Raw genomic sequence first — 25,684 nt, 5'->3', positions numbered from 1 at the left:
TAATTTCATACAAAGATTGATAAATTGGGTGGGAAGATACTTCCCACATCCCTAGAAATGGTTAATCGTATAAGGCGTATTTGCACTTTCATATAAAGTCAGTTTCAACAATTTATATTTATATATTGGGACTTTTAATAATAAACGCTCCATTCTTTCTTGAATAACTCTTGTTGGTTGATTAAGGAATATTTTATTCTGCAGAAAGATTCAAAATGTATATTTATACACAATCATTCAATTTGAATTCCAAATTTCCATAAAGATGGACTTTAATTTATTTTTTAAATGTAATTCACTTTTCCCTTAGTATCATTTGTGCTAAAAATTGTGCTTGAAATATTATATATATATATATATATATATATATATATATATATATATATATATATATATATATAGCAAATTATTGCAAATGAAAGACTAATATTAATAAATAAGTAAGCAAAATAAAAATTGTTTTATTTATTTCGAATTAGGTCTTACAGGGTTTTTTAATAAAAAACTGTTTAATATATCTGATAAAAGAAAATAAAGTTTATGCATTTTTATATATGAGAAGCTTGATATTTATTTGGTAATGAAATGATGCGAAATTTATCCTACGAAAACATATTTATCAAACTTTTTTTGAAAAGGAATTCTCCCTATGAAAGTGTATTATTTAAAAAGATAATTATTAGCTTTTTTAAAAAGTAAAAGACTGTGTTTTTAATTAATCAATGATTTCCAATTAAAGTTGCTATTTTTCAAAAATGTGCCCTATAAGTTTTGGCAAACGATTAAAGCTGTAATAAAGGAAATAAATTCCTAAACATTTGAAAATTAATTTGATCACATCTGGACATCAAGGTCAAGTAAAAATAATAGCATTACTGCATGTGTTTCCGTGAAATTTCCATTTAATTAGACAGTAGTTCAAAACAGTTATTTCTAAACTTGCACAGAAACATCACATCATATTTCGGTTATTGATTTAAAAATTAAAAATTATCATATTATGTAGAACAAATTTAAAAATTCCCTTCTTCAAAACATTTAATTGCAATGACATTTTATCGGGAATTTTATTTAATTAATTTCTATTGTACTGTTTCCGAGATATATGTTTAAAATATTATACAAATTCAAAAGATTTTTATGGGTTTTTTTTAAATGTTATCAGAATTTTTTTTAATACTTTGAAATTTTTCTTATATTATACACCGACGCGTGTCTGAAAAAGCGGATTATTTTCCCCTCGACAATTTCGGATATTAACAGAAAATAATATATTTGGATCATTTTAGCATACAAAAGAAAAACTGAGTATTGATTTGCTACTCCTCCATATCTACTTATTGATTAAGTTTGTTTAATTTCCACAATGTTAGTTACAAGATGTCGTTGCCGTTTACTATTACTTATTAACTACTTTTTATTATAATGCCCTTGAAAGGGCATCGAGTCGTTTTGATCAAATGGTAGAACTCAAGTTCAAATGGAATTATCGCTAATATTTTCGAATATTCTGAATCCTTCATTATTTTGTCGCCAAATAGTCAAATTTGTCTCCATATCACCAAATAGTCGCCAAGGCCGGGGACCAATAGCCTGGATAAATTCAGCAATTTTTACAGCAATCTGTAAAACAATCTTTCTTACTCAGAAACTAATTGCGGAGGGCAGCAATATTAACTTTTCATAACATTACCTACAATTCTATGTCCTTAATGAAGAAAAATTCGATGTTCTTAGTTTTATTCTTCTAGATTTAAGCCTTGAATGATTGCCCACTTGGAAATAGATGAATAAACAGTTTTTCCATAGATAGATTTTGTAAAAAAATTAAAATATGTCTGCAACGTGGCAAAAAGTTCTGATAGCATATTTCATACTTATAATTTAATGTTTCTTGAGTTCTGAAGTTAGAAGATTCACATTTAGAATCATGTTTTTTTTGGACACAGAAATTTTAAAACGGGGAAACTTATTAAAATTTCGACGTCAAATTCTTTAGAGTACTCTTTCTCACAACATAAAAAAAAATCCTAAAACAGTAACTCCGAAATGAAACCATTTTCCCGAGATTGGAAATCTCTTTGATTCTAACAAATCTTTGGAAAACTGGCGTGGAAAAAACGAGTTAAATCATTGCGTCGTAAAACACACAAAACAATTACCAGCGTGGCGAAGAGACAGCAAATAGGAAACAAACCTTTTATAGTCCCCAGTGGGGAGTGAGGAGAATTCCTGAAAAGGGAAATGGAAATCTCTCGCTTGCTGCTTGACACACCATAACTCTGTCAGCAGAACTGACAGCACCGACATCATAAATAAGCTTAATTTGCCTTTGCTCTCCGCTAAACTTACCCCACATTTAATTTCCGTCGTTACAGAGTAATTAGGTTTTTAAATAGCCTTATTAACTAAATGATACCATAGAACGAATTTGATTCTTGTCATTAAGGTCATATGCCGGGCACATGGCTGTGTTCTCACTGGAGTTATTCTTAAGTGTAATAAAGTTATTTAGAATTATTATTTTTAATTTCACAAAATTGCAATTTAATGCTTATATTTGGTTGGCGTAGAATATAAAATTATACTTATCTTTAATAAAGGTTATTTTACTGAACTCGATAAAATATATTTAGCCTCATTAAACCACAATTGTTTAATACGTGCGGTTATAGTAACTTTGATAAATATATTTAACCTTCTTTTCACAAACAAAACATTTCGAAATAGAATTCGTTTTATTTTAAGGAAGTTAAAATTTACTAACCCTCGAAGTGGCCAATTATTTTTCAGTAAAGGAAACTGAGCTTTCTAAATGGACTTTCCATGACAGGGTGTTTCAAAAAAGTGTAACAAACATTCATTTCCTGAACTATTGCAATTCAATTTTTCCCTAACTGTTGCAAAAACACATATACTTGCAATAGCAAGATTCCATGAAATAATGTACTCAAATTTATAGAAACATTTTAGATTTTGTAGAGGATAAAAATAAAAAGTTATAAAAATTGAATTGTTATAAGGCCCCTATTGTGAACAAATATCAAATAGCGAATTTTTTTTTACCACAAAATTTCATGCCTCTATCAATAAGAAATATTAAAAGGCAAATCCCATTTGCCCATTGTTTTCATATTTCTGACAAAACGTCTGAACTAGATTTTCACTGCATTTAAGGATAACATACACATAACAAAAGAATATTAAAAGTCAGAAATAGTTAAAAATAACACAATATTTAACACTTATACAAAATTGCATTTTTAAACAATGCATGTGTATACGTTATATATTTCATTACTTATGATATAAAGACAATTCTTTTTAATTTTCAACAAAATTTTATACGAGTAAAGTAAATTCCTTCCTTAGTTAAGACATAATCCAAATCAGAACTAACTAAAGATATCGATAACTTTCAGTACACTAATATAGAAATTGAAACTAAGTAAATTGAGTTTTGAAAATACCACAATATATATTAATGGGAACTTTCCACAGATGATAGACGTCTAGGACGATTCATTCTTATCGTTCCAAAATTGATCATTTTAAAGATTAAACTTCTTACTATCAACCTGTATAAAAACAAAAATGCTTTCATACAATTACCCATTTTTAGTAAATGTGATCTTGCAATTTGAAATATATGCATGGGTGCAATACTTAGACGAGATGCAAAAGTTTGCTCTTTAAGAACCAAAGATGGCCAGTCTATTTTCGCAAACCTGAGTTAAAAATACATTAAAATCAAAATCATATTTTCATTCAGGGCAGTTTAATTGTAAATCAAAACAATTTAATTGTATTATACTAATAATTTTATGGATTGCCAAATAATTCAATTGTAAAATATAATGTCTGGCTCGGCTTAGGGAAAGTGAATGATATTTTTTTCAAAATTGTTATGAATATATATGTTGCCACTCCTAATAAGTTTTATAGTATTCAAGCTTGGAATCTGGCAATCCAGTTTACTTATTTAAGTAGCATATGTTGTGTTTGTTTTAAGGACAGAATTTTGTACATTAAGTTATTTTCTTCTTTTTGATGCACGGATCATTTGATCAATTTCAGTCTACTTCATCTGTAAATACTCTGATACGTTTCTATCATAATTATGTAAATAGCCTCATGAAACTCTCTGTCTTGTGTTGTGCAAAATAAACTGATAACGAAAACAGAAGTGGTGTTCCGAGTCATAACAACCTGGCGTCCGTGACAGGGCAGAATTTGAATTCTGCATTGAATTCAGATGTATGAATGATTTGAATTACTGCTATAATATAAATATACGATATGCTCATATTTACAGATGCTTCAGTTTATGGGTATGCCTGTTGCGCCTTTCTGCGGTGTGAAGAAGCTGAAGATGCGAAAGTCTCATTCGTTTTAGTAAGGGCTAGAGTAGCTCCTGTGCACAGATTAACAATTCCGAGACTGGAGCTTTTAGGAGCTACCTTTTTAGCTAAAATTGCTTCTGTTATACTAGACACTTTGAATTTCCCTCTGAAGGCATATTTTTGGACAGATTCCATGATAGTGTTTGGATGGATTACAAACACACAGCCCTGGAATACATTTGTTGGTAACAGAGTTAAATAAATACGAGAACTGACAAGCGTAGAAGATTGGAGATTTGTTCCTGGACATGTCAATCCAGCAGATCTACCTTCCCGCTTCTGTGACTAGTCTGAATTTTTACAGAATCAATGGTGGGCTGCTCAGAATTTTGGCTGTATACTGAAATAATCCTTTCTGAAGAGGCAACGCTTGAATGACGTAAGTCTGTGGCTGCGAACTTAAATATCGAAACCAAATTATCATTTGGAAACAGAGTTTTATACTTTTCGAACTATCCAAGGATTATCCGCTTGATAGTTTGGGTTTTAAGATTTTGAGAGAACATCAGAGTGAATTCTCCAAAATTGACAAAAGAGCTCTCATTTGAAGAAATTCAACGAGCCGAGGAAGCTCTGATACGAATTATACAAAAAGAATGCTCGGAGGAAATAAAGGAGAAGTATTCTCAAACAATACAATTTTGGTGGAGTTACGACTACTGCTCGTGGAGTTGCGACTACTGTTCCTGGAGTTGCGACTACTGCTCCTGGAGTTATGATTACTGCTCCTAGAGCTAGGAGTCGTTGGGAGTTGAACTTTTAAATTAAATTTATGACATTAATATCATTACACATTATTAGTTAACTTCTTTTCAGGTATTGTAATTTCCATGTATTGCATATTATTATTTCATTGCATTGTGTATATTTCTTATTTTCATTTCGTATTGCTTTAGACAAATTTGCCCACAATACAAATGGTGGGAGTATGTTGCCACTCCTAATAACTTTTATATTCCCTGTTTATTTTCGTTGTTATGCATCTTATTCCAGTTTGAAATCAGGCAATTCAGTTTACTGATTCAAGTAGAATATGTTGTGTTTGCTTTAGAGACAGAATTTTGTGCGTTAAGTTATTTTCATCTTTCTGATACACGGATCATTTGATCAATTTCAGTCTACTTCATCTGCAAATACTCTGATACGTTTCTATCATAATTATGTAAATAGTCTCATGAAACTCTCTGTCTTGTGTTGTGCAAAATAAACTAATTACGAAAACGAAAATGGTGTTCTGAGTCATAACAATATTTATATACCTCAATTCCAATCTTTTTGCATATTTGATTTACGAAATTTTATAAAATTTATTGCGTATTTAAAACTTAATATAAATCATTCTTAAGAGACAGATTTTAGTATCCTAAAATTAATAAAACTCTAATTTATAATTATACAACATATTTTAATTTTTAGAAATAACATTGAATAATTTATATCATTTTATTTGATTTCAAAAGTAGGAAATTATATTTTGAAAATATATGTATTATTTTATTTTAAATCGTATTGGAGACCTTTTATATCAATTTTCCAGTTAAAAAATATTGACGTTGGTGTATGAGAGCAATTTATTTATTTCTGCCTTTCCTACTTTTACTTGTGTGAGATATTTTTAATACTCATACACGCTCACTTATAGATTTTCGATTTCATTTTAGTGCAAAGTCTCCATTCGACTTTCCTAAAATATGTATCAATAAACTTTCTCACACGTTTATCGATATTTACATTTCTAAATGGAAATAAAAATAAATTTCCTGCATTACACACTTGGAAATGTAATCAATAGAGAACTACATAAATAAAATGCTTTCCTTTTGGAGATTTACTTCTTTTTGTAATTTAATCCATTTTAGCTATAACAAAAATATATTCTAATATTACTGGAGCTATTTCTCCACACGCAAACAGTTAGTTATATTTATAGCGGTCGCTATTTTGGCATTTACATTAAAGCTCAAAATTATTTATATATAAAGCATATTATTTGATATAAATTGAATTTCCTTTAAAGGAAATCGCCTAGATTGATTGTGATTAGATTTTACTTATTTTCTGAATCAGAGTTTGAAGCTATATTTTGAAACATGGTTTTTCATGGTTTTGGAACATTCATTTGAATTTGTTTTTGTCAAAATAAAATAACAATTGTTCAGTAAAATGGATATTACATCTGTAGCAAAGCAGAGATTTAAGATTATACGTAAATGTTTTAATGAATTTCAAAAAAATTAAACAGTTTTGTTTGTGGTATTGTAAAAAAAAGGACATCACTTTCTGTCTCCTTAAAATATTTAATAAGTTATATATTTGGAAATTATGAGCTTACATTTGGAAATTAATTTTCTTTCTGAACAAATGATACATATTTTAATAAACATGTAATTTGTTATTGTGATTTCATAAATTTAACTATGAAAACCTAGATGTTACATATTTTTTTAAATTCACTGACAGCTCAAAAAGTTTACTAATATAATTATTGCACTACATATAATTAAATAATTAAATATTCAGGATTAAAATAACAATTTTAAAATCTTGTGCACTTTCCTGTAAATATTTTTAAGAGCAGAAATTATTAACGCTCTTCGTTAACTAAGTATAAAAACTTTATAACCTTAAGTGCATATACCTTGAACAAGTAAATTTATTATATGACATAAAGTAGACTAACATTAAATATTTGTTTGCTTTAAAATAGATTAATTCCCAAAAAATTTGGAAAAAATATTATTGTTAATAATTTATCGGCCAAAAATGTCACAAAGTTTTGATATAAATTTAATTAAGTGTTCCTTATTACAATATTTTTCAAAAAACATCAACATTTTTCGGTTAGAATTCAGTTATCGGCAATCTAAACATCATAATTCTTTTATCATAATCATTTAAACTATGGCAAGAATAGGAGTCGATAACACAATGCACGGACGATAAAAAAAAGAAGAAAAAAGGGATTTTTTTTCTTTTGAAATATATCTTTTTCTTCTTCTTTCCCCTTTGACCTATAATGTCTGCAGACCTTTTATCAATCCATTGAGCGCCATTGATATCCGTTAAATTTCAGCAAGAGCGTTGCTAGATTTTGTTCCGAATATTGATTCCGGGCCAACCATTTCGTCCCAAATTGATGGAAATATTGAAAAAGGAAAAGATGCCGCTCTCTCATGGAAATCTTCCATTGAAGAAACTGAAGAATTTGCGGCTGTCAGACGACTTGAAAAATGATTTCGCTTCCAAGACGAAAACTCTTTACGAGTTTTATTTGCGCATTTTAGCTACATCTCGGAGCCACTAGCTCAGGTAAATATATCTATACAGGAATGAAACGTTGGGACTTGTATTTCGAAAACTTTAGAGAATAAAACCCACATTAAGAGTGATTAAGTATCTGTGATTGTTTTGAGAACTGTTCCACAAAGTTTAAAGCGAGGAAACTTTTTTTTTTTTTTTGTTTTCGGTAACGTTTCAAAATGGAAGGGATTTGTTTCTGTCTGAATATTGGAAATATCCTGTCATGTGTCAGAGTGTGATGCATTTCGTCTGGAAAAGGAATAAAGAGATCTTTTTCAGAAAGTATTTCGGATATTTATTTTTAAAAAGTTAATGCGTTTTATTAGTTAATTACTTCTCGAACTGCCCGAACAGATTGAACAGAGTTTGTTCATTTAAATGATTTAATGATTAGTACATTAGAATGCTTCATCGTGTTTTAATATTTATTACTTAAAAATATCGTTAGAAGTAATTTTACTCATTTTAATTTAATATAACTTCTTTCTTATCTGCAATAAAGAAATAAATATCATATCTATAATCTATTAATAATCCTTTCATAATTTATTAGATTATATGCTATTGATATTCATCATATTTTGATACGGATTATATTTTGATAGATTATATTCTATTGATGCAGATGATATTTTGATATATTATATTCTATTAATACAAATTATATTTTGATGGATTATATTCTACTGATGCAGATTAAATTTGGATAGATAATATTCTATTGATAGAGATTATATTTTGATAGATTATATTCTTTTGATATTAATTATATTTTGATAGTATGTATTCTATTGATATTGATTATATTTTGATAGATTATGTTCTATTGATATTGATTATATTTCGATAAATTATATTCTGTTGATACAGATCATAGTTTGATAGAATATATTCTTTTGATATATCATATTTTGATAGATGTAGATTATATTTTAATACAGATAGATTATATTCTGTTGATACAGATTATATTTTGATAGATTATATAATGTTGATAATATTTTGATATATTATATTCTGTTGATATTGACTATATTTTGACAGATTAAATTCTATTGATATTGATTATATTTTCATAGATTATATTCTTAACATTGTATTTGATGTTTTACTATCTATAATGTAAATTCACTTATAAATTACATTTTGATTTCACTCAAGCGGTAAATTTGTGAAGAAAAAAAACGATTTTAAATTTCTAGAAATTTATTTATAGAAGTTAATGAATTGTGATATCAAAAGACTATATATATATATATATATATATATATATATATATATATATATATATATATATATATATATATATATATATATATATATATATATATATATATATATATATATATATATATATATAATATTTTAAATAATTTTAATAGGTTAATGAAACCGCTGGTTTAAAGATTTAATTAAAACATTTATTAAATTTTGTAAAAAACTTTTGAACACACATTGATATATTGAAAATTAACAGATAATTTGTAATTACTAAACATAAAATATTTAGTAAGTTTTGAAAGATTAGATTCTTCACATTCTATTCTGATGTTTTACTATTGGTAATGTAATTTAATTTATAAATTGCATTTTGATTTAACACAAATGGCGGCGAGACAAAATACTATTTTATATTTCCATAAAAATTATAAAAATGAATCAATTGGGAAGCCAAAAGGCAAAATAAATAAATAAATAAAATAAAATAAAATAAATAAATAAATAAACAAATAAAATAAATAAATAAATAAAATAAAATAAATAAATACTATTTTTTTTTAAAAAAAAATAATAGTTTAATGGAATTGCGTGCTTAAAAATTTAATAAATTATTTCATTAAATTTTTAAAGAAATATTTGAATACTCATTCGTATATTGAAAAATAACAGATAATTAGCAATAACTAAACTAATTCAAAATAAATCATTATTACTTACATATTTCTAATAATAATAATCGACATTTAGTCACCATTAAGTTGTGATAATGGAATAGGAATGTAGAGTTCAAGTTTTAATTTTAAACTAAATATTATTATTTTTTTATTATGTTCTCATTACAGTTTATATTTTTTCCGCTTTATTGAACCAATAGTATTTTGAATATATTGAGCAAAACTTATAATAGAATTTGAATTTATTTAAAATAAATAAGGGTTATGGATTTAAAAGCATATATAGATTAAAAGATTTATATAAATAATAAAGCAATGATTGTTTATGAAATTAACCAAATTGAGCTAACTTTGTTAATTTTAAGCACATTTAGAGAAATATAATTAAAGTTTAGGAATATTAAAAATAGTTAGGTATGCAGTATTATGTTTTTCTCATATCAAATGATATTCTGTTTCCTTAAATATTGTACAAAACTGAAAGATTGTTATTCTATACAAAATAATATTATGAATAAAATAAGTGGTAATACTAAATGAATTTAAGTAAATAAATAATTTTGTTATGATTCTAGTCATTATAAACTACTCTGCTTTGTTGGAAATCCACCATTGATATATAATTAGAGAATGATTCATATACAGAATTATAAAATAATTCAGATAATATAAGTCACAAAATTCGTACTTTTTCGAGTTTCATATTTTTATTTTGCGCAAATTTACTCATTTGACTACCAGATTAATTACATTTTTTTAAATCACCTGCGAACTCTCATTATCAAGCAGCCTAGCCAGCTGCCTAATATGTTTAACTGGGTATTCATCACAATATGTAAGTATATAATAATTCATATTTATAATTATAGAATAATTTATATTAATTATTATAGAATAATTCATTTTAATAGTTATAGAGCAATTCGAATTAATAATTACAGAATAATGCATATTTATAATTATAGAATAATTCTTATTTATAATTATAAAATAATTCATTTTAATAATTATAGAAGAATTCATTTTAATCATTATAGAATAATTCATTTTAATCATTATGGAATAATTCGTATTAATAATTATAAAATAATTCATATTTATAATCATAGAATAATTCATTTTAATAATTATAGAATAATTTATTTTAGCAATTATAAAATAATTCATTTTTATAATTATAGAATAATTCATTTTAATAATTATAGAATAATTTATTTTAGCAATTATAAAATAATTCATTTTAATAATTATAGAATAATTCGTTTTAATAATTATAGAATAATTCATTTTAATAATTATAGAATAATTCGCATTAATAATTCTAAAATAATTCATATTTGCAATTATAGAATAATCTATGAATTACAATTCGTATAATTCGTAATTATTTGAGCTTAGTATTTTTATTTTTTACAAATTTATTTATTTGGCTACTAAGTCAATATTTTTTTTTGATCGAATTACCTGCGAATCTCAATCATCCAAGTGACCTAGGCAACTGACTACTTTGCTTGGTTGAAAATCCATTATTGATATATAAGATAATTTGAATGAAACAGGTAAGGATAAAGCGTATAAGTATTTGATTCAAGCTGATAAAGCTATAAAACTTAATTATCTTTCAAAGAATTATGATAGAATACGAACAAATAAAATACAAGAAAGAGTCAATCATTAATATTAGTCGAACAATGTCATTTTCTCACACACCAAGCTGAGAGTAACCACATCTTTAGCGATGAAAGTTAATAATCAGCCGTCCTGAAATATCTGTGCCAGGGATGCACGCGCTTAAAGACTGCAAATGAAACGACCCCCGGAGGAGTTATTTAATAGAAGCGAGAAAATTCCGACAACGCACAAAGCGCTTGTTTTTCGCCGTCGTGATATCGGGCGTCTATGGGGAAATTAAACTTTTCACGCGAGAAAGGCTTGGCATAAAAAGAAAGGCGCCAGAAATAATAAACACTACCTTTAGCGATGTTCCTCCTTCCCTGGAACTTGAGGTACAGGATAATAGAGAACGCGACGAGGACTATTCCTCCGATGACAGCAAAAAGGATTAGCAGAATGGGACTCAGGCTCAATTCCCAGACGTCCTCTGAAAAAGAGATAATAAAACGCATTACAAACAACGTTGGGGAGATTCATTTTCTAAAAGAATGGTTCTGACTGCTGGCGATAAACACTGAAGCAGCATGCATGTTTGCATGAGCATAATAAATGTAATTAAATGGATTTGGCATTGGAACCAAAACTTTTGGCGAAGGTTTGTTTCTTTTATCACCTAGTTTGTTTAGGTGACTAATGGGTTGGCGATAAACACGAAGCAGCTTTGTTCTTTGCTCGTTTGTTTCCCTCCTAATAAGTGTAGCTAAATGGATTTGGCATTGGGGCCAAGAGTCCTGGCGGAGATTTCTCTTCTTGCCAAGCTGGTCTATTTGGCTAATGGGATTAATTCTTATTATGCCAAAAACTTTTGTCATAAATTTAAGCATGCGATTCGATTATAGTCAACTACCTTTCTTCGGCGATTTGTAGATCTTTTGGCAAAGTAAAATAAAGATACTTTATGTTTCACGTACCTTTATTTTACTCTATATTTAAGCAAAACGTAGAGTTCTTACTTCGAATTTTGTCGAAAATGTATGTTTTAAGAAAATTGTGAGATCAGGGATATTCCTTTCTGTCGTAAATATTCCCCCTTTTCGAGATTTCTTCATAATTAACAAAAGTCTATATTTCCTAAAACATTCTAATAAAAACTCTAGTGTAAACAAAGTTGATTTTGAATTTTAGTCTCTTTCTGGAGGCATTCTTTCTTTTTCAAATGCTTCTGGTAGTAAATATAATTAATATGAATTAATTATTCCCCAAATCTTCTAATTCCAACTCCTGTGTTGATATTAAATATGGCATAAAAGTAAATGTATAATCCATAGAGTAAATTTTTAAATGAATTTCGAATATAATATAAAGTCCAAATCAGAAAATTAAATTTGAATTTTCCCATTGTAAGCATTGTTTATGAATATTCTAATAAACATGATAAATTTTCATGTTTGCAGTCAGTTATTACACTGTTTATCATATTTATAGTTAGTCACGCTTATAAGCTGACTATATATTAAAATAAACAATGGGAATTCTTCCTAAAATTTATGTATATAAATATATTTACTATTTTATGCGAGTTGCTTATAAATGTCTGCCTCTATGAATTGCAGGCTAAAATTTCTATACATCTCTTGGGAATTTACATAATTTGCAATTTTTATAATTTCTTTCAGAATAATTGTTTCTTTTAAAATTTATCATAGAAAAGGAATGAAATGTGATGTATTGTACAAATAAAGTACATTAGTAACAATAAAAGATATAAAAAACATGATCTAATTATTTCTCACAGAACATATTCATTTACTGGTTAAGAGTATAAAGTTTATTTGTTTCATTAAAAATTTTATTTTCACTGCAAAAGTTGTTATTAAAATAAAGGATTTTGTGAAGATAGGATTATTTTCTTCTTTAGTAATGGAAAATTTTGATATTAGTAGGGCAGATTATTCTTTTTGAAAAGGCAAAAATCTTACAGAAGGCCTAGACTTCCGCAACAGAAATTTATATGTTTACGTAATAAAAGTTTCATAAGATAATGCTTGCAAAATTCTGAATTTTCAATAAAAATAAAATAAAAAAGTTACCATAATTCTTAAAAAAAAAAAAATTAAATGCTTACTTTTATGATCGAATTAAGAGATCGAATCCTTTATATACTGATTGTGTTCACTTTTAAAATTTTTAATCACGGAATCTTTAAATTACTTCTTTCTGAACTTCACAACCAGGCAGCACTACTATGTGGAATAAGTTATTTGACTGGCTCATTTTACAGATAATTAAGTTCTATTAAAATAGGGGACGTGGTGGCCTAATGTTAAGGTCGTGGCTTCAGAACCGGAAGTGTTTAGGTTCGTGACCCGATTCCAACGAAGAACCGTTGTGTAAGTGGGCCCAGTTCACGTTAAATCCGTTTGGACCAAACGTCCTTCATGTGTCATCCTCGCCATCTGACAGCGGTTCAAAATTGTGAGGTTTGTCCCAAAATAGTCCTAATGTTGCTTTAAAACCGGACGTTAATATAGCTAAACTAATCTGATAAAATAAGGAGTCATACAGAGAGTTAAAAAATGTACAAACATTCAGAACTCCAACACGAAAAGTAAACAAAATATAGAATAAAAGATTTCATCATTATAAAACTAATAATTTTGTTTGCAGGCATGATATCTACAAATAAAACATTATTTACAGGTAAAATATGTAAACAACAATGCACTCTTCTCAGGAGGATCATTGCAGTCTGGAAGTGTCATCTAATTAGATAATAAAAAAGTGAAATAATTAAGAGGTTAAAATTCTTTTCGAAGTTAACATCCACATAATAAAGGCTATAAGTGTTTATGGATTTTGCTATTAATGCTGAGTAATTGGAGCATACATTATTTCAATTACTATCATTTAACTATTTATTTTCAATATTTTATGCTTTTCTTCTTCATAATATTCGACTGATATTCATTTTTTTTTACCTAAAAATTTCTTTTGTTAATTAATTTACATACTTTAAAATAACCATCCTCGTTTTACGAGGTAATTATGGTATGGTTAGGAAACCCTATTTCAATTAAGATTTTTAGCTTAAAATTCTGATTTCAAGTTAAAAGAAAGATTTTTTCAAGATGAATCACGAAATTCTGAAAGCAACATTTCTCATTTCCGGTAATCTGTACCGCACCAACGGGAGGACATTTTACCCTCAAAAGATTTAACATGTACTAGTCTCTTATATCAGGTGGATATCTCGAACAGGGTCTTGAATTCATAAACCTTAGGTGATTAAACTGAAACTCTGCCACAAAGACACTGAAGGCCTAGAAACAACGAAATTTGAATTAAGAGATTTCAAATTAAAGTTTTAGCTGTCCGTGGGAACTTGCTATTTAATTATATTAAATCATCATCGATCTAAAAATGATATCTTTTCTAGTGTAGTTAAGATATAGGAAAAAAATGTATAATCTAATTAAATAGATGGTCCGAATAACAGAAGCGAATCCTGGTAGAGAACATGTTAAGTTATCGCTTAACCCCCTGTCTGCTTAATTTTTTAAAATCATTAGTTAGATGCGTTGTTTGTAAATAAGTTCAAATATTTTCAAACAAAGTGTACTGGTACTAAATGTTACACAGTAATAATGTGATATAATAAGAATCTGTAATCATAAAAATAAACACTCTGAACTGCGAAAGACGCGGGATGCAATAAAAAATGGATTGATTGCCAACCCGCAGAAATCGCGGGATAAGCAGCTGGAGGGCTAACATTTTATACGGCTGAAACCATAAAACGATTTTTAAAAAAATAAAATTAGCCGGCGTCTTGACATAGGGGTAGCGCGTCTTCGAGTCCCGGTTCGGGCATGGTTGTTCCTTATCTGTGAGATGTGTGAATGCACCCCTCTGTAAAAAGGGGATGTGCAAGCGAATGTGATGCGTGAGTAGCTAAGACGTACTCTTGGCCCTAGTTGATGCTACTAAAACAAGAGACGCTCCCTTGGCTTAAAATCGCTGACTTCATCAGCGAGATTATCCATGGCAAGAGCCATTATAAACAACAACAAAAATTAAGGCAAAATATGTACTTCAAAATTCTATCAAAAGGGACTTTAGCGGAACTTTAATACCAAAGCATGTTATTATTAAGAAATACATACACACTCGCAAATTAGCATAAACATATTAGATAGACACATCACAACCGCAGGTTGAGCTTTCTGCATTGGAACACAATCGTGCTCCAAAAGAATATAAGTATCTATTCTGTGTCATTAGATTTTATTTAATCAGTTTTAGAAAACTTATATGCGAAGAATTGTCCACCATTCTGAATTTGTCCGATTAAAGGTTCTATCTGGAAAATCGCAGATTTTATAACTATACGCTAATAATTTAAAATCTTTGACTGAAACAAAGAGTGAAGTACATTTAAAAATGCAATCAATACTTCATTCTTTGAATAAGCATTAACCTTTTGTACTCAGTCACCTCCTCCCGATTACCACTTAAGGCGGCGAATCATTTCGACTTTTTATTTATTTATTTTTAATTTTAGTTGTTAAAAATACCCCATAGTGGTAAAAAAGATACATGTATTTATTTTTTTTGGAGAAATAAACAAGTCTTTGTATTAGGTGAATAATTATGAACCAAAATACCTTTTGGAATGCAAGATATTAAAATAATATTATTTTGAATCTGCATTGAATTTAATAATAAATTTTATTGAATTGCCAACATTTTTTTATCTTCATAAAAAAGATTGCACATATCTCGAATGAGAAATATTTATCGTTAAATTTCTTTATGTGAAATAATTCTGAAATGAATTACGTCCTTTCTTAAATTCAAGACATTTTAACTAAATGTATTGAATTCTAGTACTGAATGCGCAATTAATATAATAGTAGATTCAGTATAGTATGGATAATTATCTGAAACATTGTACAATTGAAACTATTTAACATTTCAATCGTTATAATAAGTATACTATTATATTACTGATTCCACAAGGACAATCGTATAAACGATAGATGCTATCATATTATAAAAGGTTTCATTATGATGAAATATTGAGTAAATGCTATTGTTACCGTCAAGAGTAGTTTTAACGGATATTAAATGATCACAATTGACAGGAAGGGAAAGTAGATATTTATTTTATTGGCTTTAACTAGTCTTGAGTACATTATTACTCAGTCTTTTGCAATGCATTCATTGGCAATAATCTAATATTGCAAATATGTTGCAATTCTTGCAATATATTTATGCCTCGCCTTTATTATTTTATTAACATATTTTGAAAAATCTTGTTATTTTTATTAACTTATTTTATAGGTTTTTTTTTTTAAATATGCAAAATAAAAATACATTGTTAAAATAAAACGATAGTTAAAACTTTATAAGATTTTATAGGTGATTTTGAGCCTTACAATTTTGAATTACCAACATTCCGAAGAAAACCCTAAGAATTAGATAAAAGAAAAGTAGTTACAATACTTTCTCTGTGCATCCAGTTAATTCCTGTAAAATATCCTTTATTAATTTGTATATTCTTTATTGATACTCTTTTGCCTTAATTTATTGATATGGAAAGGTAGAAGCTCCAATTTACATTTTCATTCTAATGAAAAAAAACAAAAAAACTTTTGATTCTAGTGACCTGTGGATTGAGATTACAAATCGGGTTTATACAAAACCTGGCTTTTTGAAAAACCGGTTTTTGAATTCAATATTTCCAAAAAACGGTTTTAGCCGGTTTTCAAAATTTTGTCAAAAAAAAAAAAATAGAGCAAGGAAAAATATTTTATTTAATTTATATAAATTAACAAAAAAAAATCAATATCAAAATCAAAGCCAAAATATGTATAAAAAATTAAGGACTACATATACATATTACTTACACAAAATAACAAAAACTCAAACAACAACTTCAAATAACATTTATATTATTTTCACTAATTTTAATTTCTCCTAAGAAAATAGGATTTTAGAAAGCATAAAATATCCTTTGAACGGTGGCTAAGGTGGTGTTCTTATTTTGGACACAATATTGCCTCAAATTGAAAATATTCGTTCACTAGCTACTGAGCTTGGTTTTATAGTTTTCATGGCATCAAATAACAGATCTAAGAGGTTTGTTCTTTTATTCGTTGCCTCAAATAATGTAAATTCAGCTTTCAGTGTCATTGAATTTTTAAATTTTTCTTCAGGATCTTCAAGAAACTTATGAATTGATTTTTCCATGGCTTCTTTTAAAAAAGTATTACTCTGATGAGTAGTTTCTTCGAGTTGCTCTTCATCAGAATCGGTTTCCACATAAGAATTCAGAAATATTCTAGACAATATCTTCCCAGATAACTTAATATTTCGGTTTTTGAAGCTAAAGAAAGTGCACTTCTTCGCTGAATTAGAAATGTTTTGTGGATTTTGCTAAGAGTTTTTAATTCTAGTTGTCTTCTTTTTTTAATTATTTCTTCTAAAGCATAAAATAATTTCAAACTTATTTCAGTGTTTAAAGTTTTAATTTATTTAATAGAAATTCAAATATACCTTTTCTTGTTAATAAATTGGTATCTCGTCGCCCTAAACACTCAGCTGTTAGACAAATCGGTGCCAACAGATAAAATTAAAAACATTTGCTTGTTATGTTTTTTTGAAGAAGAGGAATATCCAGGCATTCCTAGAAACCTGTTATCTTAATTTAAAAATCGGCATTCAAATGTGAAAAAAATACTTTCAAAAACCGGTTAAAAAACCGGGTTTGAAAACTGTCAAACAGTAATTACAAAAGAATCTATATATTAATGGAATATATATATTAATGGTATTATTCGATCTCGAACCCCTGATTCTTTGATTACAAAACCATCATTTCATATCAGCACCCCATTCCCCAAACTTCCATTGCTTACAAATAAAAGATTTTTTAGTACTAGAGACTAAACAGTTGCTTTGAAGAATTTCAAAATAGTGCAGTAAAACGAATATATATATATATATATATATATATATATATATATATATATATATATATATATATATATATATATATATATATATATATATATATATATATATATATATATATATATATATATGCAAACTATTTTTCAGCATCCAATATACATCATAATATACTATATATCTACATTTGACGGATTTTTTAATAAATATATTATTTTAATTTTTTTTAGCTATTGACGAATGGAACTTCAGAAACATTTTGGTTATTCAATTATTATGTGATATTTTATTAACAATAAAAATGAAGAAATCCGTTTTAACATACTCAAAAGTCATATTTAAACACTAGAACAATTTCAAAAAACAGTGGGAAATAAATTAAAGTTTTAAATTGAAATTTTTTTTAGTTTTTAACTTTTTAATTCGAATTTCAATTAAATTAACTAAAACGGTTTCATTTTCTAATCTAACCAGTTGCAATAAATTACGCTGATAATTTCAGAACGGAAACTCGATAACGTTCTGATGAAATAAAAGTATTAAGTATCAAAGTGAAATGAAAAATTTGAATTAATTTCTGAAATTGGGGAAGTTTACAAAAACATTTTGAATTTAAACGGCTAAGTCTTTTGGATAAAATCGCTTCTAGTGAAATTTTAAAAAGTGTTTTAAAGAAAAAAAAATGTCAAGCCCTTTAAAAGAAGCATTACTGAAATATTGAATACAAATTAAACAAGACTACATTTCAAATAGCAATTTTTTTTAATGTTTTTAATTTGAATTATTGTGCATTAAAAATATTATGAAAGAGTTTAGAATATTTTCATATCATGCTGCCAATTTCAAAACATTATTTGATTTTTTTTTCTTGCAATGGTATTCTTTTTTCCCAATATTTCCGAATTCGCATTCAAATATTATCAAAATATTATTGTTTAAAATTATCAATTATTTATCATATTTCTCAATACTTATAAACTTAAATCCTCATATTTCTAGATAATAACGTCAGATTTTTTTTAAATATATAAATAATTACTATTCTCTGAGTTTTGATTAAAAACAGCTCTATATCACGCAAAAGGTTTTTATAATTAATGTAATCCCATAATTAATATTTTTCTTTTTTTTTGTTTTATTGCGTTTTTTTACTACTCTAAAATACTTCGTTATAGTTAACCACTTAAATGTTTTGCCCGTTGTCATACGTGCATCGAATTATCGAATTTTGATAGTTGTAAGGCAAAAATAAACCATTCATAACTATTATAATTCAATACTAAAATTACTTCGAATACGAAGATAAATCAAATATTCAATTGATTCCCATTTGAATCAAAATAAGAAAATATTCCCAAAATAGAAGGTGTCATCTTATTAGATAGTAAAGAAAATAAAACAGTTAAGGGGTTAATTTATGCTTCTTGAAGATTCTTTTTATTTACATTGCTTTTTTTCTACAACCTTCCGTTTCAAGTTTCTCACGTTCTACAATAAAAAATTGCATTTTTTTTGTTATTAATAAAGTCATTTCCAAAAATTAATAGTAATTTCAAAAATAAATATAATTTGATTTTAAAGCTTTTCTAGATTTTTACTTCTTATTTCATATTTAATTTCGTCTGTACACTTATATAACATTAAGCAAAATTTAAAATTAAAACTTTTTAATACCATTATAGCTAGTTTTTTTAGAGACAAAATTATTTTTAGGACAAAATATTCATCTTTAGATTTTTTTTTCATTAGTAATATATTTTTAATAAGCACTATTCATTTAAATAGGGGTTCAAAATATATTTATTAGAAAACATTCTAAAGAATAATGCAAAAGTCATTATTGATAAAAGGAAATTATATTTTAATGACTCTTTTGATAATAAAGTGCTTAAATATGGTTTTTGTACCATGACTTTACTACTAAATAACCAAGTAAACTAGTTAACAAACTTGTGTCTGAAAACAGATTTAACATACAGTCACTTAAAAAAGTAGTGGGACACTTAAAGTGAATAACTACAAAGCTATTTTTAAAATTATTTATCACAATAAAATTAAAAAAAATGAGTCAATAAATATTTTAACATTTGGTGTTAAGTTTCTAAGGAAAATTTTATTGGTATTTAAGAATTATAATTAAATCTCGCTTTTTTAAAGATAATTTAAAGACAAGTAAGAGTCAAAAAAGTATTGGGACACTTTTGAAATTAAAAATTCAACAAATATACAGCGCATTAATAGAATTGAATTTACTACCACATTTTTATATTATAATTTTAAACATAAAATTCTCAATAGATAAGATTAGTTATAGAAAAAAAGGCGAGAAACAAAGATATACTGGTTAATGTGTGAAATCTTGCAATAAATCATTGAAAAAATGGAAAATTAATTCGCTGTATAGGACATATCTTGAAATTCAGTAAGTCTACTATTTTGAACATTATTCACAGGTTCAAGAAAACAAATAGTGTTCAAAACAAGCAAAAATCAGAGAGTCCAAATACATTTAATGAACTTGAAAAGAGGTGGATTGTGAACGAAACCAAAAACTAGAGCAGTAAAATTGACTCTCCAATATAAAAGTAAGTTTGGAAAATCTGTAAATCCTGAAAATGTCAGAAATGCTTTAGGAAACATAAATATCACGGCAGAGTACTTCAAAGAAAGCTCTACAACAGCAAATCAAAGCGACGAGCTAGGCTGGCATTTGATAAATATTTGTAAAGCAGCCAAAAGAATTTGGAGAAAAAGTAATTTTTGTTGATGAAAGCAAATATAACATTTTCGGATCGAATGCCAAGCAAAACGTTTGTCGGCAACCAAACACAGCTATGCATATCAAACATTTACGACATACTGTCAAATATGGAGGTGGCAATCAGATAGTTTGGGATTGTATGGTAATCACTGTTGTCGGGAATTTAAATTTTATTGGTTGTACAATGAATAAACATGTCCATTATTACATTCTCAAGCGAAATGTAAAGCAAAGTATGAGCAAGCTGGGAATCTCAAGACATTTTAAATTGTACCAAGATAATGACCCGAATCTTAGAGGACACATCACTGATATTTACAAATAATGAGTTCTCTACCTCTGCCCTAGTGTTTTTAAGACTCCTGCAAAAAGTCCAGACTTAAATCCTATTGAGCATGTGTAGGATTATTTGCAGAGAAAAAACTATATGAGCATCAAATTTCTAACATTCAGGAGTTTAGAAAATATTTGCTCGAAGTGAGGGCCAAAATCGGTGGATAATTTTGCAAAAGAAAAAAAAAAAAAAAGGTCCAACCCATGCCAAATAGACTACGAGAGATGATAAAAAGAAAATGCGGCCCATCAAAATATTAACTTTTAAGTTTGAATTATTTTTCTTTATTTATTGTGATGTGTCCCAATTCTTTTTGAGCACGTTTTTTTACCTGATTTCTTTTATTTTCAATTACAGCTATGATTGTATAAACATGATAACTTTGTTTGAATCATTATTATTTGTATAAATCAAAATAATATTTATTCGTTTGTTTTGGTTTCATTTGCATTTTAGGGAAATATTATGATAAAAATCTGTAAACTTGATACTTTTTTGACAGATTGTATTACAGAAATCACGAATTAATATGATAAGCTTAAAATTTTGAATATTATTATAAGATGCAATTGCAATAAGTTAAGGAATAGAATTAGATTTTTTCATAACATTTTAAAATCTTTCTCAGAGTATAAAGCAAGAAAATATAATGAAGTAAATATTGAATAAGCTATAACTGCAATGACAATAAATGCAATTTCAGCATGAAAATAAATATTATGAAAAACGTGTTATTACTAAATATGTCAAAATTAAATCCTTATTTATTCACGTATCTAGAACTAAAATACTTTTATAAAGTTACATTTTTATTTTTATTTACTTGTCTGAAATTATGATTTTTGTTTCCAACAGCAAACGTGTATTTAAAAACAATGTATTCAATCTTTGTTCAAAGATAATTCAACTTTTAAACAGACTTCGTACTTTTGAATCTTAGTCAGATGGCGAAGACTACAGTGCTGGTATTTCCATCTCTAAAACGCGTGCAGTAATATACTTCCAAACACACAACAGATTTTGATGGAATCGAATTTTGTAGTTGAAACCCTCCGAACCCAAGGTCTGTGGCAAAAAACTTCGCTACGACTGTCCCTAACTTTTTAAAAATACATATCAAAGGATATGCACATATTTATAAAAAAAAGTGCTACGACTGCATGTGTACGCCATTAATGGTTTGTAAACGATAGAGTGTCATATCCAGAATGATTATCTTTAAAGATACAAAATTTGACTCTGGACATCATAATTTATTTAGAAGCAATTTACTTTTGTTTTCTTGAATTGAATTAAGATAAAAATTATATAAAAAAATTTCAATGTACATTTATATGCCATAGACAGTACATCGATGTTTTGCTTCTTCGTAGCTAAGTTTAAACGAGAAAACTTTCTTTCTACATGGCCAGTTTTCGAGTAAAATAATATACAAAGCAATAAGAATACTTCATACATTAGTTCCACGTAGGAAAAGGATAGCAATAGTAGAATCAAAATGTCTCAGCTCGTATTCAGAGGAAATATCTTTTTGGCATGTTATCTGAACCATCCATAAGGAATAGGCGAGGGAAAAAGGGCAAGAATATTTAAAATGAACTACAACAAAATTTATATGAATATTTATAAAAAAAAATCGCAATGGTAGATATCTTTGCAGGGTACGGGTAACTTTTCCCTAACAGAATAAAACTCCCACCAAGGCAAAGTGTCCCGCAGACCACAAAAATACGAGATTAATCCAGCAGTCCTATCTGCCACGGAGGAACCCAGCCCCAACGGTAACATATTCAATGCGTCCGGAAGAAAATGCAATCGTGCTTGTGGGGGAGGAAGAAAGTAAAAATCCACCCCTTTCCCTCGACCACCTCTGTATCACCTAAACGACGGAAACAGACAGGAGAAGGCTGCATTCAGATGAATGGGAAGGCCTATCAGGAATTGCGTTCGATGTCACGTCTCCGCTTTCGAAGATTTGCTTTCGGAAAAGGAGGTTCGGTTAAAAAAAAAAAAGAAAAAGAGGAACAGGTTGGGGGATCGATTGAAAAGAAGCGAAATGAGGACAGCGGCCGAGATTGATCGGGCGCGACCCCTCGCTCTGGAAGGATGAATGCCAGCCGAAAGAAGGATCCGAGGAAGATTTCTTTCTCGTCTCGATCAAATCGGAGTTGGGTTTTGTTGGCGAGTTAGTGGTGTGGTGTGCGTGTATTGAAGGGTGAAATAGAGTTGGAACCATGAAAGGGGGGATGGGTGGATGGTTCGTGGTTTAGAGGAATGGAATCGGTAGTTGGACTAAGCAAATCGTCAAATTTTTTTGACGTGTTCATTCGAAATGTATTTGGGTATTCAAAGTTGGACAAAATATTTCTGGTACTATACCTCCTTGGAGATGTTCTGCTGAATTTCCGTAGAGATAGGATTATAGAGCAGATTAAGGTGTATGTACACACTTGAAACTCTGAAAATCGTTCAAAATATCGAATATTTTTTTATTGCTTAATAATGTTCTCTGATCCTTTAGCTTTCAAACGATACCAAGATCTTGTCAATATTCGAAATATTTCTTGAGTTATAATTATTTTTCTTGAGGTGCTTTCATTAAAAACTCTAGTTACGGTTTTTTTTAAAACTCATTTTATGAAGAATAATATTTTTCGACTATGTTGCTTCATTCAAACAATCATAACTCAACAAGAAATTAACGAAATACAGTTATATATATATCAAAATAATATGTATAAAATAGCGGATGTTTTGTGCCTCAATCAAAGTTGTATTTGTAGAAATAAATTTTTAATAGCTGTTTAAAAGTTAAAATTACAGAAAAAATCTCGTTTTTTCTATTCATCGTTGATGAAAAAATTGTTTAAAAAAACTATACATTTTTATAACTTAATTGAGGCAGACAACATGAAGACTAATATTAGGCATAATTTCCAACTAGAATTGTGTGTTTGTACAAATTAGAATTTAAGATATCAAGTTTCAAAAAATAAGCTAATTAGCTCATTAAATATTATTTAATTAATTAATAATTAGTGTAATATGATTTTTTCTCACTGAAATGAGTTTAAACATATATTAATAACCTACTGTGAAAAAACTGGATTTTTAAAGTTAAAATTAAAAAAAAAAATCTTCAAGTGTGTACGTACACCTTAAAATGATTTTTAAACGATGAAATCCAGAATATTAAACGATGAAATCCAGAATATGACGAATTTTAGAAGAAAATTGGCAAATTAAATGAAAAAAGCTATGTCATTCTGCTTTCAGGCAATTTGAATATAATATGTAGATATTTTGAAAAAATTATTTTAGCTTCATAGAAAACTTTATTTTCAAATTAAAATGAAATTATCTTTTTAGATTTTAATGGCTTTAATAAACTTAATTATATAATTTTATTTAGAATCTTCCATAAAAAAGCATTTGTAACTGAAATATTAATGCTTGGTTACCAATAATTATATTTAATTTTGAGCTACATGTACGCTTTTAATAAAATGGAATTGCGAAATTCATCAAATTTTAATAAGTGTTGCAATTTATCTGTGGTATTGCATCAGCCTTTTTGTTTTCGTTATCAAGAAATATATGCAATAAGCCAACGATTTATTCAATTGTCACGTCCATTTCTTTTCAACAAGCAAGCTAAAATCGGTTTAGTCTCTTTCGTTTCTTTCATTTAAATTTTACAAAAATAATATAATCTCAGTTTGTCATTTCCAAAAGTCATCAAATATTAAAAATAAATTGAGTGTTCAATGGAATTTTTAAAATGCTAAAACATGAAAACATTTATACGTACTAAATATAGAAAGCTCATCTACGGATCCTTATAAGATGAATTATAAATTATAAGGCTTTAAAATTTAAATATTTTTGGAATTAATCTAATTATAAATAGTCTAAGCTATACTAAAAATTTATCAGTCATATAACTTACATCTTAAAAACTTCTTGACTAATTTTATATGTTCTATGAAACCGGTTGGAAATTCGATCCTTTTGTCCTGCTACCATTCAAGGTAATAAAGAGCATTATTAATATTACTTCCACTACAAATAAGTAGCATTGTGCTACAAACATTTTTAAATGTTATGGACGGAAATTTCCTTCACACTAGGCTAAGACGATGGGATTTTTTTAATAAAAAATTAGACGTCTGACTAACAATATCGAGATATTTTTCTAATAATGCGTGAATAATTCAATTATTAACAACGCCGAAAAAATGAAAACTTACTGAATCTAGATCTTATAAACTTACTGCATTCTGAAAGCGGTAAAAAATTTTATCCTTTTATTCTATTAGCGCAGAAAGTAATGATATTTTTATTATTTAACTATGAGGGGGTTTAGTTATATTAACGCCCCGTTTTAAAGCAACTCTAGGGCTAT

At 27.6% G+C, this 25,684-nt stretch overlaps 1 protein-coding gene across 1 annotated transcript in view; it reads right to left on the bottom strand.

Moving 5' to 3' along the window:
- LOC129963412 (hemicentin-1-like) overlaps positions 1-25,684 on the bottom strand; it is a 710,215-nt gene that overhangs the window by 118,976 nt on the left and 565,555 nt on the right. The window contains exon 9 of the mRNA XM_056077767.1: positions 11,571-11,699. Coding sequence (XP_055933742.1) covers positions 11,571-11,699 — 129 coding nt within the window. The remainder of the gene's footprint in view (positions 1-11,570; positions 11,700-25,684) is intronic.

This window comes from Argiope bruennichi, chromosome 3 (assembly GCF_947563725.1).
Source record: "Argiope bruennichi chromosome 3, qqArgBrue1.1, whole genome shotgun sequence".
Classification (NCBI taxonomy): domain Eukaryota; kingdom Metazoa; phylum Arthropoda; class Arachnida; order Araneae; family Araneidae; genus Argiope; species Argiope bruennichi.
The sequence above is the reverse complement of the archived record's forward strand: the minus strand, read 5'-3'. Positions and strand labels throughout refer to the sequence as shown.